Genomic DNA, 16357 nt, shown 5'->3' with positions numbered 1-16357 from the left:
GGGCTGTCCTCTTCTGCTTTCCCAGGCCACAAGCAGGGAGCTGAATGGGAAGTGGAGCAGCCAAGACTTAAACTGGCACCCGTATGGGATCCTGGCACATGAAAGGCTAGGATTGAGCCACTAGGCTCTCATGTGAGGCCCTTTCAGCTTAATTTCATGTGACTTATAGCAATACTTAAAAAAAGTTTTAAAAGCACCTTTTTGGTTGTTTTAATTTATTTGAAAGGTAGGGAGACAGAAATCTTTGATTTGCTGGTTAGTCTCCAAATATCACAACAGGCTTGGCTGGGCCAGCCCGAAGCCAGAAGCTGGCAACCCCGTCTGGATCCTCCACATGGGTGACAGGGACCGTTGAGTTAGTCCCTGTAGCCGGGTGCTGGGATTGCCTGGGGAGCTGGGACTTGAAGCCAGGTACTCTGATATGGGATGTGGGCATCCCAAGCAGTGTCCTAACAACTGTACCCAGTCCTGCCCTTGGATACCTTAACTTTCTCAATTTTAGCATTAATATAATTGTGTTGTTTGGCAATGGAGACCCCAATAATAAATGCCACTTCAAATAACCTACTAGGTACATGCCCATCTCGATGGAAACAGGAAATCAAAAAGAATCAAAGGGTGTTTTTTTTTCCAGACAATTTATTCTTTGTAACCATTGAAAAAGAAAAGCTTGTTTTTCAGAAAGTATTAGAGGTAATAGGATAATGAGGGGAAAAGATTATTTCAGTGAAATCAGGAAAGTGGAAAAATTAAAGCATGTGTATGCTATGTGTATGCATGCATATGTGTATGATGGGGTGAAATCTTAGAAGGAATCAAGATCAGGTGGGGCTTATCTGCAAAGGACATTTTCAAAGGAAAGAATATGCCTAAGAGAAATTATTCATGCATTTAACATGGAGTTGCCTACTAGCTATAAAATGTCTCTAAGGAAAAAAGACTTAAACACTCCTTTGGTATTAGACTACTTAGGGTGATAATATGGTAAATATTTTAGTGAGTTAGTGGTTATGACAGACACACTGGATAGAGGTTAGAGACTTGATTGGGCATGTTGCGTATGGTAAGAGTTTTAGATATCTTTTTAATATTCTTTTGTTAATTGATCCCATTTTAAAATTTATTAACTTTTGGAAATGTATTGTTTTGAAAGGCAGAGTGACTCAAAAAGATAGAATGATCTTCCATTTGCTGGTTTGTTCCCCATACAACCACATCTGGAGCTGGGCCACGGCAAAGCCAGGAGTTTAAAATGTCCTCTGGGTTTGCCACAAGGATGCAGGGGCCTAAATATTTAGGCTGTTTTCTGTTGCTTTCCCAGGCACATTAACAGGGACCTGGATCTGAAGAAGAGTAGTTGAGACTGCAACAGGTGCTGTTGCATGGAGTGCTGGTGTCCCAAATGATGGCTTAACATGCTTTCCCACAACACAAAACCCATCGTTGACTATCAGGTTACATATCAAAAATCAAACGTGTTTGTAATTCAATCACTTTTTTTTTCTTCTTAAGATGTACTAATCTGTTTGAAAGGCAGAACAACAGAGAAAAGAGGGAGCAAGATCTCCCATCCCTAAATGCTTACAACAGTCAGGGCTGGGCAAGGACAAAGCATAGGAGCCAGAAACCATTCTGGTCTCTCACGTGGGTCACGGGGTCCAGGGAACTTGTGTACCTGTGCTGCCTTTACCAGGAACATTAACAGGAAGCAGGATCAGAAGTGGAGCAGCTGGGGCACAAATAGTCCAATATGGGATAGCAGTGTTGGAAGCACTCACTTAACCTGCTGCACCACAGCACTGTTCTTCCTTTCATTTACATTTGTATTTACTTAAAAGGCAAAGAGAAGAGAGGGAGAGAAGGAGGCAGAGATCTCCCATCTACTGATTCATTCCCCAAATGGCCTCAACAGCAGTGCTAGACCAGATACACCCAGGAGTAGTGGTTTCCCATGTGGGTAGCAGAGATGGGACTACTTCATCAAAAGTGTGCAGTACAAACAAGCTAAGTTGGGAACAGAGTGGGGATTCGAACCCTCAGGCAGATGTGGGGTGCAGTGTCTCAAGCAGCATCTTATCTTAACTACTACATTGAATGGCCCAGGCCAGACAGTATCCTTTCTGTGTCCTACCAGTTGTGGTCTATAAATATATTTTAGAGTAGTGAATCTAGCACCCATTAGGTACTAACTTCTTCACATGGAGAAGGAAAAAGGGTTTGGATAATTGAGTGCTTTTAGTGGGAGAGAAGAATGGGATAAGTACTTAAAAAGAGAACTTATTTGAAAGACAGAGATATGAATCTTCCATCTATTGTTTCTCTCCCCAAATGGCTGGGCCAGGCCAGAAACAGGAGTTAGGAACTCCAGAATTCATTCAGTTCTCCTACATGGCAGGAACCCAAGCACTGGGGCAATCTTGTGCTACCATTTCAGGCGCATTAGTAGGAAGCAGGATTGGAAGCAGAGCAGCTAATGCTAAAACTGGCACTGCACTTGGGATGCTGACATCACAAGTGGTGACTTAATCTAATGTGCCACATGCTGGCTCTAGATAAGTATTTTTTTAAAAAATTTACTTATTTTGGGCCCGGCAGCGTGGCCTAGCGGCTAAAGTCCTCGCCTTGAATGCCCTGGGATCCCATATGGGCGCTGGTTCTAATCCCAGCAGCTCCACTTCCCATCCAGCTCCCTCCCCAAGTGAGCGCAACGGCCAGTGCTGAGCCGATCCAAAGCCAGGAGACAGGAACTTCCTCCAGGTCTCCCACATGGGTTCCAAGGCTTTGGGCTGTCCTCAGCTGCTTTCCAGGCCACAAGCAGGGAACTGGATGGGAAGTGGAGCTGCTGGGATTAGAACTGGCACCCATATGGGATCCTGGCACGTTGAAGGTGAGGACTTCAGCTGCTAGGCCATGGCGCCGGGCCCCAAAGTATTTTTATTGCTTTTTTTTTTCATTATACAGTTTTGTAGGAATAGGGCTTTTTCCCCTTCCCATTTTTCCTACCACTACCACCTTCCTTCCATGTTGTTACAAATGATATTGTCCTTCAGCTACAGTTGCAATTTCAACATTCTGCTGTTTACAAGTATGACATTTTAAGTATAGGTAATGGAAGAGACTGTAGTATCAAATTGTCAAGGTATGTGTAACAGTTTCATTGGTGATCCTTCTTTTATTCGGGAAATGCATACTTCTTTGTTTCCAAGTTCTCTAGCCTTCATTATATAGTTCATTAATGGGAATGTATGTATACACTTTTTTTTCTTTTTAAATTTTTGTAAGATAATTATTTTTATTTTTGATAATTTTTGCATAGTTGATTAGGGTACAAAGGGTCAAGGGCTACTGGAAGGTGCTTCAGACCATTATTTTCACACTGTCTTTTTTTCCTTCCTGTATCTGGAGGAAGAGGGGAGAAAAGAGGAGAAGCCACACCCAGCCTCCCAACTGCCTTTGTACCCTGGGATGGAGGACAGTCTCCTGATACCATCCCAGGGTCCCCGACATGGGGCATGCTCCAAGGGTCCTTGCCAGCAGGTGTTGTTAGAAGATTTCTGTATGTAGGCTTTTCTCACTGCAGTTAAGGGGAGCCACAACAACACATCAGACACATCATTCATCTGGACCAAATGGGATTTATCCTTGGAATCCAGGGATGTTTTAACATATGCAAATCAATTAACATGATAGAACAATTCAATACAATGAATAATAATAAAAAAGATCATTCAATAGATGCATAAAAAGTAATTAATAAAAGCCAACAGCACTTTATGCTAAAATCCCTACGCAACATATGTATAGAAAGAATATTCGACAACACAATCAAGGCAATATATGAAAAACTGAATGCAAACATCATACAAACTAGGGAAAGGTTAGAGGGCCCAATGCAATAGCTCAATAGCTAAACCCTCACATTGCAAAAGCTGAGATCCCATATGGGTGCTGGTTCATGTCCTAGATGCTCCACTTCCTTTACAGCTGCCTGCTTGTGACCTGGGAAAGCAGTAGAGGACAATCCAAGGCCTTAGGATCTTGCACTTGCCTGGAAGATCCGGAAGAAGCTCCTAGCTCCTGGCTCCTATGTTCACATTGACTCAGCTCCGGCCATTGTTGCCATTTGGGGAGTAATGGAAGATCTTTGCTCTCTGTCTCTCCTTCTCTCTACAAATCTGTCTCTCCAATAAAGGGGGAAAGATTGAAAGTTTCTCCACTAAGATTTGGAAGTAGAGAGGGATGTCCACTATCATTACTGCTGTTCATTGTAGTATTGAAAGTCCTCACTAGAGCTATCGGGCAAGAAAAAGAAAAGAATTCAAATTGTAAAATAGGAAGTCAAACCAAAAGACTCAGTAAAGAGACTATTAAAACTCATAACAGAATTGACAGGGTAGCAGGGTACAAAATCAATGAACATAAAGCAGTGGACTCAGTATATACAAAGAATTCATGGCTGAGAAAGAACTTTGTATCTTTCAGTTTTTGTTTGAAAGTAGATTTACAGAAAGAGGAGAGAGAGAGAGGGATCTTTCATTCAGTGGTTCATTCTCCTGATGGCTACAATGACTAGCATTGGTCCAGGGCAAAGCCAGGATTCCTAGAGTTTCTTCCAAGTCTCCTACATGGGTATGGAGCCCAAGGACTCGACCCATCCTCCACAGCTTTCCCATGTCATAAGTGGGGAGCTGGATTGGAAGTGGAGCAGGTGGGACATGAATGGTTGCCCATAGGAGATGCCAGTACCACAGGTGGAAGCTTAGCCTACTATGCCACAATATGGTCTGTTTTATTTATTTATTTATTTAGTTAGTTAGTTAGTTTTTATTTATTCAGAAGATAGTGTGACAGAAAGAAGCAGAGACATTTCTCATCCATTGAATCACTCCCTAAATGACTACTGACAGGATTGGCCAAGCTGAAGCCAGAAGTCTGGAGTTCTATCCTGGTCTCGTATGGATGACAAGAGTCCAAGTACTTGAACGATTTTCTACTGCTTTCCCAGGCATGTTAGCATGGAGCTGGTTTGAAAGTGGAGCAGCTGGGATCCAGTTCCCTGCTTTTAGCCTGGGAAAGCAGTAGAGGATGGCCCAAGTACTTAGGACCTTGCACCTGCAGAGGAGACCTGGAAGAAGCTCATGGCTTCTGTTTTCAGATCTGCTCAGCTCCGACCAATGTGACCATTTCAGGAGTGAACCAGTAGATGAAAGATCTCTCTCTATCTGTGTCTCCTCCCTCTGTAACTGTGCTTATCAAATAAAAAATAAATCTTTAAGTAAAAATAATAATAATAATTCTAGATTTACAGAAGCGATACAAAGATAGTACAGGAGTTCCCATAGACCTGTCATCCACTTTCCCCTAATATTCCATTAATCTTCTTTTATTCCTGCATAGTTGTTTTTTTTAAATATTTATGTATTTTTAGATTTTTTTAAAAAATATTTATTTTTATGAGAAAGGCAGATATACAGAGAAGAGCAAAGACCGAGAGGAAGATCTTCTATCCGTTGGTTCATTCCCCAAGCGACCGGCAATTGCCAGAGCTGAGTCAGTCTGAAGCCAGGAGCCCAGAGTCTCCTCCAGGTCTCGCACGCAGGTGCAGTTTTCCAATGCTTTGGCCTGTCCTCTACTGCTTTCCCAGGCCACAAGCGGGGAAATGGAGCAGCCAGGACCAGAGCTAGCACCCATATGGGATCCTGGCACATGCAACGCAAGGACTTTAGCTACTAGGCTACTGTGCCAGCCTCTTTTTTTTATTTTTATTTGAAAGGCAGATTTACAGACAGAAGGAGAGAGAGCAAAAGATCTTCCCTCTGCTGGTTCACTCCCCAAGTGAACACAACAGCCAGAGCTGAGCCAATCCAAAGCCAGGATCCAGGAGCCTCCTCTGGGTTTCCCACAGAAGTACAGGGTCCCAAGGCTTTTGGCCATCCTCTACTGCTTTCCCAGGCCATAAGCAGGATGTGAAGCAACTGGGACATGAACTGGCACCCATATGGATCCTGGGGTATGCAAGACAAGGATTTTAGACACTGAGCCATAACGCAGGGCCTGGAGCCTAGGGACTTGAGCCATCCTTTGCTACTTTCTCAGACTGCAGGCGGGGAGCTGGATTCGAAGTGGGGCAGGCGGAACTGCAACTGATGTCCTTCCTGACGGGATGCCAGGACTGCAGGCCAAAGCTTAGTCTACTACACCATGGTGCTGGTCCCAAGGTTTTTCTTTAAATATAAAAGATGAAATAATGTATTACATTACATGAATATGCATGTGAGAAGTGTTCAAAACAGTTAATGGAAAATGAACACTATCTTTTTAAAAAATATTTATTTGAAAGAGTAACAGCCATTTGGAGGGTAAACCAGCAGATGAAAGGTCACTCTCGCTTTCTATGTATCTCTGGCTTTCAAATAAATAAATACATCTCTGTTTCTAAAGTAATAAATTCATTTTATTTTGGATGATGTTTACACATTTGAGAGGGATGCATGCCCACTGATTAGTGTGGGGAGCATTGGAGAGGGTCATGGAATGGAGTAGATGAGAATTGTTTCCAATCTCCTTTTTCCTCCTGTACCTGGAGAAAGTGGGGACGGATGGGGAGAGGGCCGTTCCTAGCAGACCAACTGCATCAGTACCCAGGGATGGGGATGGACCCAGTCTCATCCCAGGGTCCCTGGTGTGGAGTATGTTCCGAGGGCACTGCTTACGTGGTTTTGATGATTCTGAGAGATGCTGTTGATTTCGTTGCTCCAAGGTTGAGGAAATCCTTCCAAGGTCCAAAGACTGACAGAGTCCACTTTAGTTTTTCTTTTTAAGCAAGTACTGTAGAGGACAGCTGTTGGTGCAGCAATTGAAACACTGTGTGGGACATGCATATCCCGATTTGGAATGTTTGCACTTGACTCTTCATGGTACTCCTGATTTCAGCTGCCTGCTGGACACCGTGGGAGGCCATTTTTCATGGTCCCTGCCATCCATGTGGAGTTTCTATTTGCTGTCTTTGGTTCAACCCAGTTCTTGAGAACATTCAGAGAGTAAGGCAGCAGGTGGGAGAGTGTGTCTGTCTCTCTCTCTGCCCTGCTCTCTTTCCAGTAATTGTGTCCCTGCTAGTCATGTGGGAGACAAGGTGAAGATCCAGATTCCTGCCTTGAGTCTGACACAGCTGGGGCTGTTGCCAGCATTTGGATGATGAACCAGCAGTAGAAGGAAGATAACTCTTTCTGTCTTTATATCATTGTGCCGTTCAAATAGATAACTTTAAAAAAAAAAAGGTACGGTGGGCCATTCATGGTAGCCTAGCCGCTAAAATCCTCCCCTTGCTCACGCTGGGATCCCATAAGGCCTCTGGTTTGAGTCCTGGCTGCCCCGCTTCCCATCCAGCTCCCTGCTTGTGGCCTGGGAAAGCAGTTGAGGATGGCCAGCCAAGGCCTTGGGATCCTGCATCCACATGGCAGACCCAGGGGAAGGTCCTGGCTCCTGGCTTCGGATCGGCTCAGCTCTGGCTGTTGCAGCCACTTGGGGAGTGAATCAGCAGACAAAAGATCTTTCTCTATGTCTGTCCTGCTCTCTGTATGTTTGACTTTCCAATAAAAGTGAATAAATTTCTTTTTTTAAAGGGTAGCAGTACAAAGCATTTTTATTTGCGTTTTACTTCCAATTAGTGTTTCTGAATTTCACTGTGGATTTATTGACAAGAACTCTGGTTGTTCTACAACCCTGGTTGTATCTAATACAGTGAGTCCGAGAGTTTTTTCTGATGGTCCAGGGAGGAAAATATTGAAAAGAAAGAGATGCTATTAATGGCACCAATGTATGGTTCTCACATTTGCTTTCCTAAGTAAACACATTTACATTTTTTATTTTAACTTTTTTCATTTTATTTGAAAGGCAGAGACAGGTATCTTCCATCTGCTGCTGGTTCACTCTCCACAATTTTTTTCTTAAATTTATTCATTTTATTACAGCCAGATATACAGAGAGGAGGAGAGACAGAGAGGAAGATCTTCCATCCGATGATTCACTCCCCAAGTGAGCCGCAACGGCCAGTGCTATGCCGATCCGAAGCCAGGATCCAGGAACTTCCTCCGGGTCTCCCACACGGGTGCAGAGCCCCAAGGCTTTGGGCGGTCCTAGACTGCTTTCCAGGCCACAGGCAGGGAACTGGATGGGAAGTGGAGCAGCTGGGATTAGAACCAGCGCCCATATGGGATCCTAGCACGTTCAAGGCGAGGACTTTAGCTGCTAGGTCATGCCACCGCCGGGCCCTCACTCTCCACTTTTTTTTTTTTTTTTTTAAAGATTTATTCATTTTATTACAGCCAGATATACACAGAGGAAGAGAGACAGAGAGGAAGATCTTCCGTCCGATGATTCACTCCCCAAGTGAGCCGCAACGGGCCGATGCGCGCCGATCCGAAGCCGGGAACCTGGAACCTCTTCCGGGTCTCCCACGCGGGTGCAGGGTCCCAAAGCATTGGGCCGTCCTCAACTGCTTTCCCAGGCCACAAGCAGGGAGCTGGATGGGAAGTGGAGCTGCCGGGATTAGAACTGGCGCCCATATGGGATCCCGGGGCTTTGAAGGCGAGGACTTTAGCTGCTAGACCACGCCGCCGGGCCCAGTCACTCTCCACTTTTGACAACAACCAAAGGGCTCGACCAGACTGGAACTAGGAGCCAGGAGTTCCATCCAGCTTTCCCACAGGAGCCCTGGCTCCTGGCTTTGTCCTAGCCTAGATGTGTTGTGGCCATTTAGGGAATGAATAGCACATGAATGATCTCTGTCTCTGTTCTTGTCTGCCTTTCAAATATATACGTGTGTGTGTGCATGCATACATGTATATAATATATACATAAAATCATACACATGTAAATATATATGAATAAATTTTAAAAAATGGAGAATTAGTGTCTTCTCATTATGCTGTTTTTTTTTTCTACAGGTAAAAGCAGTTGTCTTGTTTTTCATTTTGTAATTTTTACAATAAGCACTGAGTGAGAGATTTAATAAATTCATAACCTGTTAAATTAAGTACTCAGTTTTTGGATTCATTGTAGTGACTGACCATGAACTACGCTGTGATGTTAAGGTTGATGTGATAACCAGTATTGAAATTGTGTCTCGGACCCGAGAACTCTATGTAGATGATTCACCACTGGAACTGATAGTGAGAGCGTTGGATGCTGAAGGTAAGAACTTCAGAGGATTCAATACAATGAACCCAAAGAAAGTAATACCCTCCTTCTTGGAATCAATTATTTGAGTGAGAAAATAGCTGGGAAATAGCACTCATTTTCTCAGGGTTCAGGTAGAACAGGAATTAATAATTCTGAGTAAAATTCAATGTATTAGTCATGCTGTATTGTGAAATTTTCCTGCTATTATTGTTGTCTCTGAACTTAAATATCCAAATTCTGCTACTGAGGTTCTGTTGCTAGCCCTGGATCAACAATTAAGAACATATTTTGGCATCTCTTGCAAGCTCTGTTCAGTCAATTAACTTTGTATATAGTTAAGAGGATCAAGTATAGACCTGTGAAGCTTCCTAATTTTAAACCAATGTTTCTTGAGACTAATTCTACATTATTTTGAATATATTATATAAAATAGCATTTAGAGCAGTTAGATTTATTTCCACTTTCTTTGTAAACAAGTGAAGTAGAATATTTTAAATGTGAAGCATGAACTGGATTTACCAAAAAATTTTTTTAAGATTTATTTGTTTTGGGGCCCGGCGGCGTGGCCTAGCGGCTAAAGTCCTCGCCTTAAAAGCCCCGGGATCCCATATGGGCGACGGTTCTAATCCCGGCAGCTCCACTTCCCATCCAGCTCCCTGCTTGTGGCCTGGGAAAGCAGTTGAGTACGGCCCAAAGCTCTAGGACCCTGCACCCATGTGGGAGACCTGGAAGAGGTTCCTGGTCCCGGCATCGGATCAGCGCACACCGGCCCGTTGCGGCTCACTTGGGGAGTGAATCATCGGATGGAAGATCTTCCTCTCTGTCTCTCCTCCTCTCTGTATATCTGGCTTTCCAATAACAATAAAATATTTTTTAAAAAAAGGTTTATTTAGTTTTATTGGAAAGTCATATATAGAGAGAGGAGGAGAGAGAGGAAGATCTTCCATCTGCTGATTCACTCCCCAAGTGACTGTAATGACCAGAACTGAGCTGATCCGAAGCCAGGAGCCAGGACCTTCCCCTCGGTCTCCCACGCGGGTGCAGGGTCCCAAAGCATTGGGCCGTCCTCGACTGCTTTCCCAGGCCACAAGCAGGGAGCTGGATGGGAAGTGGAGCTGCTGGGATTAGAACCGGCGCCCATATAGGATCCTGGCGTATGCAAAGTGAGGACCCCAGCTGCTACGCCACCATGTGGGGCTCATGAACTGGTTTTTATAAAAATTTGAAGGAGGCAAGAATAGGATGTGTATCAAACACCAGGTGGACGTCAGATCGCCTTTCATATAGAAAGGAACAAAGAATGTGGCAAAATTTTTATGGCCAGAAGTTAGTCAGAAAATGAATCCTTTGTACTTTGAAAAAGTTCATGCAGTAGCATTGATTCTGTTTGTTTAGGGAGTCTTCCTCATGTCTGTGTTTTCAGTTCGTTAATGATAGTGCTTCTGTTTGTTACTGAAAGCAACCTAGAAATAATCTGGTTAAGTTTCCCTTTCTTGTAGAAGACACCTGACTGGTTTTGAGTACGTGTTTCTGTCTCGACTACTTTTGGCTTGCTTTACAGGAAACACTTTCAGCAGCTTGGCAGGGATGACGTTTGAGTGGAGCATTGCCCAGGATAACGAGTCAGCAAGAGAAGAGCTGTCTAGCAAAATTAGGTAAACCTGAAACCCAGTGAATTGTCTGGGTTTGTTTGGAGGAGACACTTGCCATTGGATGGTGCACCGATCAGCGACTTTGTGTGTGGCATTTAATAACCAGATGCTTCACCAGGGGAAATGTCTGATTGGATGCATATGGCGTGAATGTAGGTCCTTTGGTGAAGCTCGTGAGAGCTACTGTGAAGAAGTCCGGGAAAGCAGAAACACACAACCTGAGCCAGGTGCGTTTCCTGGCTGGTTTGTTGCTCAAGTTTATCTGCGCTTGGTGAAACTGAGTGAGCAGTATACTATTACAAAGCTTTGTCTTTAGCGCCAAGATAGAACTCAGACAATTCAAATGTTAGTTCCAGAACAGCTTTAGCCAGTAAGTACTTTTCTTACAGTACTTGTGGGGGAACTTTTTTTTTAGTGTTTACATTCTAAAGATGTTATTGGAAAGATCCTTTTTTATTCTCTTAGGAATTTCAGAAGCTCTGCTAAAAACAAATCTTATTTTGTATCTTTAGGATTCTGAAATACTCTGAAGCAGAATATTCTCCTCCAGCTTATATAGTTGAGATGGAAAAAGAAGAGAGGCAAGGAGATATGATTTTGGTATCTGGGATTAGAACCGGAGCTGCTATTGTAAAAGTTCGAATTTTTGAACCATTCTATAAGGTTTGTGCCAAAAAACTTCCATCTAATAGTCTTGCTTATAGAAAAGACAGTTTATAATATTCATCTATAGAAGTTCTCTTACTTGACATGATTCTTGGCAATAGTTGGTCATTTAATTGAAAAAGTAATTTGAAGTAGGTTAGCACAAAAAAATGTTTATCTTTCTTAAACATTTTGTTACATAATTAGAATTACAAATATGATTGGTAGCTTTTGTTAAACTACATAGCTGCATTTTATTCACCAATTCTTTATTGTAAACCCAAGGCTTGCTTCACCCATGAGTTCCTCGATGAGAAATATACATACTGTGTGTTGCATAAACCACAGTTTCTAGTTTCATTTTCCTTGATAGTTAAGTAAAAGTTTAGAATGTATGAAGCAAATTGAGTACAGATTATTGTATTCTTCAAGGGTTTTTTTTTCCCCACCAGTCTTTTGTATTTTTTGTGTATATCTAATTTAATAGCACAAGATAGCTTCAACAAGTTAGTGAAAAATGGAATTAAAATTAAATATTACAAGGCAGGTGTTTAAACAGTTGAAACACACAAGGACTGCGTTGGAGGACTGGGATTTGAATTCTGACTCCAACCTCCTGCTGAGGCAGACCCTGGGAAGCATTAGTGAAAGCTTGCTGAGCCGACTTGCATTCCTGGCTGCTCCCATCCTGAGACGGTCTTGGCCATTGCAGGTACCTGAGGAGTGAGCTAGCAGATGGAAGCTAGCTCGAAACACCCTTGATATGCATGGGTTTTAAAAATATTTTCCACCAAAGTAAACTTATCTCTGCATTTCATTTTCCATGAACTTTTTGAAGCACCATCATATTAGAAGCTCACTTTTAATCTTTTCAAAATATTTACAGTTTTTAGGAACCATAGCTCTTCACATGCATAATTGTAGTTTTAATGTGATTATAATTATAAGTTCAACTGGCATAAATAAGTTTGAGAAAAAGTCTTTTGGTAAGCATTTAATTCAAGAGGCAGAAATACTATTATGTCTGCATGCTACAGAACATCCTGTGTTAGGTAAGTCCTCACAAGAATCAATATATTCAACAGGAGTGGAAAGTAACTTAATCTGGCACGTCTGTTACTTAAGGTTTGTAAAAAAATTTTTTATAATATACAGTGAGGTCGTATTCCTCATTTTACCTTATTGGCCTTTTGAATTTACCTATTTCTCCTTCAAAGTTTTTATTTTCTATTATTCTATATAGTTTTAGAGATTTATTTGTTTATTGATTTATATTGGAAAGGCAGATTTCCAGAGAGGAAAGACAAGAGAAAGTTCTTCCATCTACTGGTTCACTCCCCAAATGGTCACAGTGGCCAGAGCTGAATGGATCTGAAGCCAGGAACCAGTGGCCTCCTCTGGGTCTCTCTCTCATGAGTGTAAGTTGCCAAGGCTTTAGGCCGTCCTTGACTGCTTTCCCAGGCTGTCAGCAGGAAGCTGAATGGGAAGTGAAACAGCCAGAGCACAACTTGGCACCTATATGGGATGCTAGTGCTTGCAGGTGGAGAATTAGCCTTTGAACCACTTCACTGGCCCCAAGAGTTTTTATTTTCTATTCTTTTTTTTTCAATATTAAGAAAATTTTTAAAAATTCGCTTCTTTTTTTTTTTCCATTGGAAAGGCAGATATGCAGAGAAAAAGAAATACAGAGAGAAAGATTTTCTGTCTGCTGGTCCTTTGGCCTGCTAGTTTAGTTCCCAAGTGACCACAGTGGCCAGAGCTGAGTCCGTCCGAAGCCAGGATCTAGGAGCTTCCTCTGGTCTCCCATGCAGGTACAGGGTCCCAAGGCCTTGGGCCATCTTCTACTGCTTTCCCAGGCCATAATTAGGAAGCTGGAAGGGAAGTAGAGCAGCCAGGACGTGAACTGGTGCCCGTATGGGATCCCAGTGCATACAAGGCGAGGATTTAGCCACTAGACTATTACACGAGGTTCTTGTTTTCTATTTTTAATCTGAGTGAATTAGAAACTTAGTAAGTGACTTAGAAAGTTGATATAGTATTTAGATTAATGATCACTTCTTCAGGTTAACCAAAGTTATAATTTATTTAGGAAACATTTATATTAAAAATGTTTTTTCTTTTAGAAAGTAAAAGATTTAAGGAAGAATGGTGTGCCTGAGAAGTTTGTGTAATGGAGACTGTTTCTTCCCCTATCTCTTTTAGAAAGTGGCAGCAGCATTGATACGTCTGCTTGTTTTGGAGAATATATTTCTTATACCTTCCCATGATATTTATCTCTTGGTAGGGGCTTTTATTAAATATCAGGTTGCAAAAATGGTTCAGGGAAAAATGACAGGTAAGGTGATTATCTTTTCTTGCGACTTACCTTTCCCAAATTCTTTCTGCTGACAACAAAGCAAGTGATTCAAAGTTGCATATGAAAAATGCATATTTATGTTTTAAATTTTTGAGAGACAGCATTTCTTAATTGCTGTGCTTAAACTAATATTGGACAGAGATAGTCCCTGTATCTTGGATTAGCAGGTTAGTGGCACAGGTAAACTTCAGAATTAGCTTCAGTATTCATAGGCATCTGGACTCTCTTCTTTTTTTAAGTATTTATTTATTATTTAGAAGGCAGAATTATGAATAGAAGCAGACACCTTCCTCCATGTCTTCCATGTGGGCACAGCAATCCAAGAGCCTCCTCTGCTGCCTTTCCAGGTCATTAACAGGGAGCTGGATTGGAAGTGGAGCATGCTGGAGTCAAACCAGCACTAATATGGAATGCTGGCACCACAGGCAGAGGCTTAATGTAAACTAACACACTAGCCCCTGTATTCTCTATTGAAACCACAAAAATTTACTAATCTTTATAGGATGAGTGAAAATAGTTTACCAGAGAAATTTGTTTTTTATTTTTATTTTTTTGAATTTTTTTTACGAGAGAAATTTGAACATTGCAGTTGCCTTTGCAAATGTTCTTTCCTATTTTGAAGATTTGTAATTAATTTGTTTTTATTTATTTATTTGAAACACACACACACAAACAGAACAGGCGCCAGAGAGACCTTCTATCCCTTCGTTCATACCCCAAATAGTTGTCATGGACAGGGCTGTTTTTCAAGCCAAACCCAGAAGTCAAAACTCCATCTGGGTCTTTCACATGGGTGAAATGGGCCCAAGTACTTGGACTATTTTCTGTTACTTTGCCAGACATGTTAGCAGGGACTTAGATAGGAAGTAGGGCAGCTGGGGCTTGAACTGCTGTTCTCATCGAGGGGTATAGTGTCACAAGCAGCAGTTTAACTTACTATGCTACAATGACAGACTCCCAGACATAACTAGTTTGGTTTTTTTTTTTTAAAGATTTATTTATTTTTATTGGAAAGACAGATATACAGAGAGAAAGATCTTTCATTCGCTAGTTCACTCCCCAAGTGGCTGCAGTGGCAGGAGCTGAGCTGATCTAAAACCAAGAGCCAGGAACTTCTTTCGGATCTCCCATGTGGATGCAGGGTCCCAAGGCCTTGCGCTGGCTTTGACTGCTTTCCCAGGCCACAGGTAGAACTGGAGCAGCCAGGATTAGAACTGGCACCCATAAGGGATCCTAGCATGTGCAAGGCAAGGACTTTAGCCACTAGGCTACCATGCCACAGGCCCTTAACTAGTTTTTCAGAACAAAACAGTACTAACAATAAACACGTGCTCAAAATGGCCACATGTAGAAATTCATTCTACCAGGAAAGAAATTAGAAGCCAATCATAATCTTATTTTAGACTGCTTCCTGATCTTCTTCTTATAGTCTAACAACACACCATTTTCCACTGTCATTATATCTTATGTATCTTTCATATCTTACAGAGGTGAAATTTCCCCTGGAACATTATACACTGGAATTGCAAGACCATCGAGTTGCCCAAAATGGATCTGTTTCTGAGAAAGTGGCTTTATTGGATGAGAAAGCAGCCATAGTTACTGCCTCCCAGCTGGGCCAAACTAATGTGGTCTTTGTCCATAAAAGTATCCTTTTGTTCAAGTTTTAGTTGTCAGTCTTCAAGCATGCTAGTCATGTTCTTTGGTAAAATAGTTAAGACTGGTTATAATACCGCCACACTGTTTTTCTGTGGGTTTAATTTTCTTTTTTCTTTTTTTTTTTTTTTAAAGATTTATTCATTTTATTACAGCCAGATATATACAGAGGAGAGACAGAGAGGAAGATCTTCCGTCCGATGATTCACTCCCCAAGTGAGCCGCAACGGGCCGATGCGCGCCGATCCGATGCCGGGAACCTGGAACCTCTTCCGGGTCTCCCACGCGGGTGCAGTGTCCCAATGCATTGGGCCGTCCTCAACTGCTTTCCCAGGCCACAAGCAGGGAGCTGGATGGGAAGTGGAGCTGCCGGGATTAGAACCGGCGCCCATATGGGATCCCGGGGCTTTCAAGGCGAGGACTTTAGCCGCTAGGCCACGCCGCCGGGCCCGGGTTTAATTTTCAACAAAGCACTATTAATTGTTTTTGTCATAAAATTTCTAAAAAAAGGTGGGTAGTGAAAAGAGAGTAGTTGGAGCTTGGGATATTTTCATTTCCATGCTACTTGCAACCACCATCTATTATGATTTGGAAACTGGGGAAAATGAAGCTTGAAGAAACACATGAAACTTCTCTTTAACTTATTCCTTCCAATTTTTACATAGTGATTGAGAAAATGTAGTGCTGTCTGCAAGTAGATGGTTAGTATTTTTTTTTTTAAAGATATTATTATTATTGGAAAGCTGGATATACAGAGAGGAAGAGAGACAGAGAGGAAGATCTTCCGTCCGATGTTTCACTCCCCAAGTGAGCCGCAACGGCCAGTGTTGTGTCGATTCGAAGCCAGGAGAGCCTGGAACCTCTTCCG

General features: G+C 42.3%; 1 protein-coding gene across 1 annotated transcript in view; it reads left to right on the top strand.

Moving 5' to 3' along the window:
• Positions 1-16357, top strand: part of NUP210L (nucleoporin 210 like) — a 124618-nt gene that overhangs the window by 3483 nt on the left and 104778 nt on the right. Inside the window, exons 3-7 of the mRNA XM_058660302.1 lie at positions 9061-9192; positions 10742-10835; positions 11345-11495; positions 13680-13812; positions 15322-15480. Of these exons, the coding sequence (XP_058516285.1) occupies positions 9061-9192; positions 10742-10835; positions 11345-11495; positions 13680-13812; positions 15322-15480 (669 nt within the window). The remainder of the gene's footprint in view (positions 1-9060; positions 9193-10741; positions 10836-11344; positions 11496-13679; positions 13813-15321; positions 15481-16357) is intronic.

This window comes from Ochotona princeps, chromosome 2, assembly GCF_030435755.1.
Source record: "Ochotona princeps isolate mOchPri1 chromosome 2, mOchPri1.hap1, whole genome shotgun sequence".
In the NCBI taxonomy this organism is placed as follows: Eukaryota; Metazoa; Chordata; class Mammalia; order Lagomorpha; family Ochotonidae; genus Ochotona; species Ochotona princeps.
Note: the sequence above shows the minus strand (reverse complement) of the source record. Positions and strands in the feature narration are given on the sequence as shown.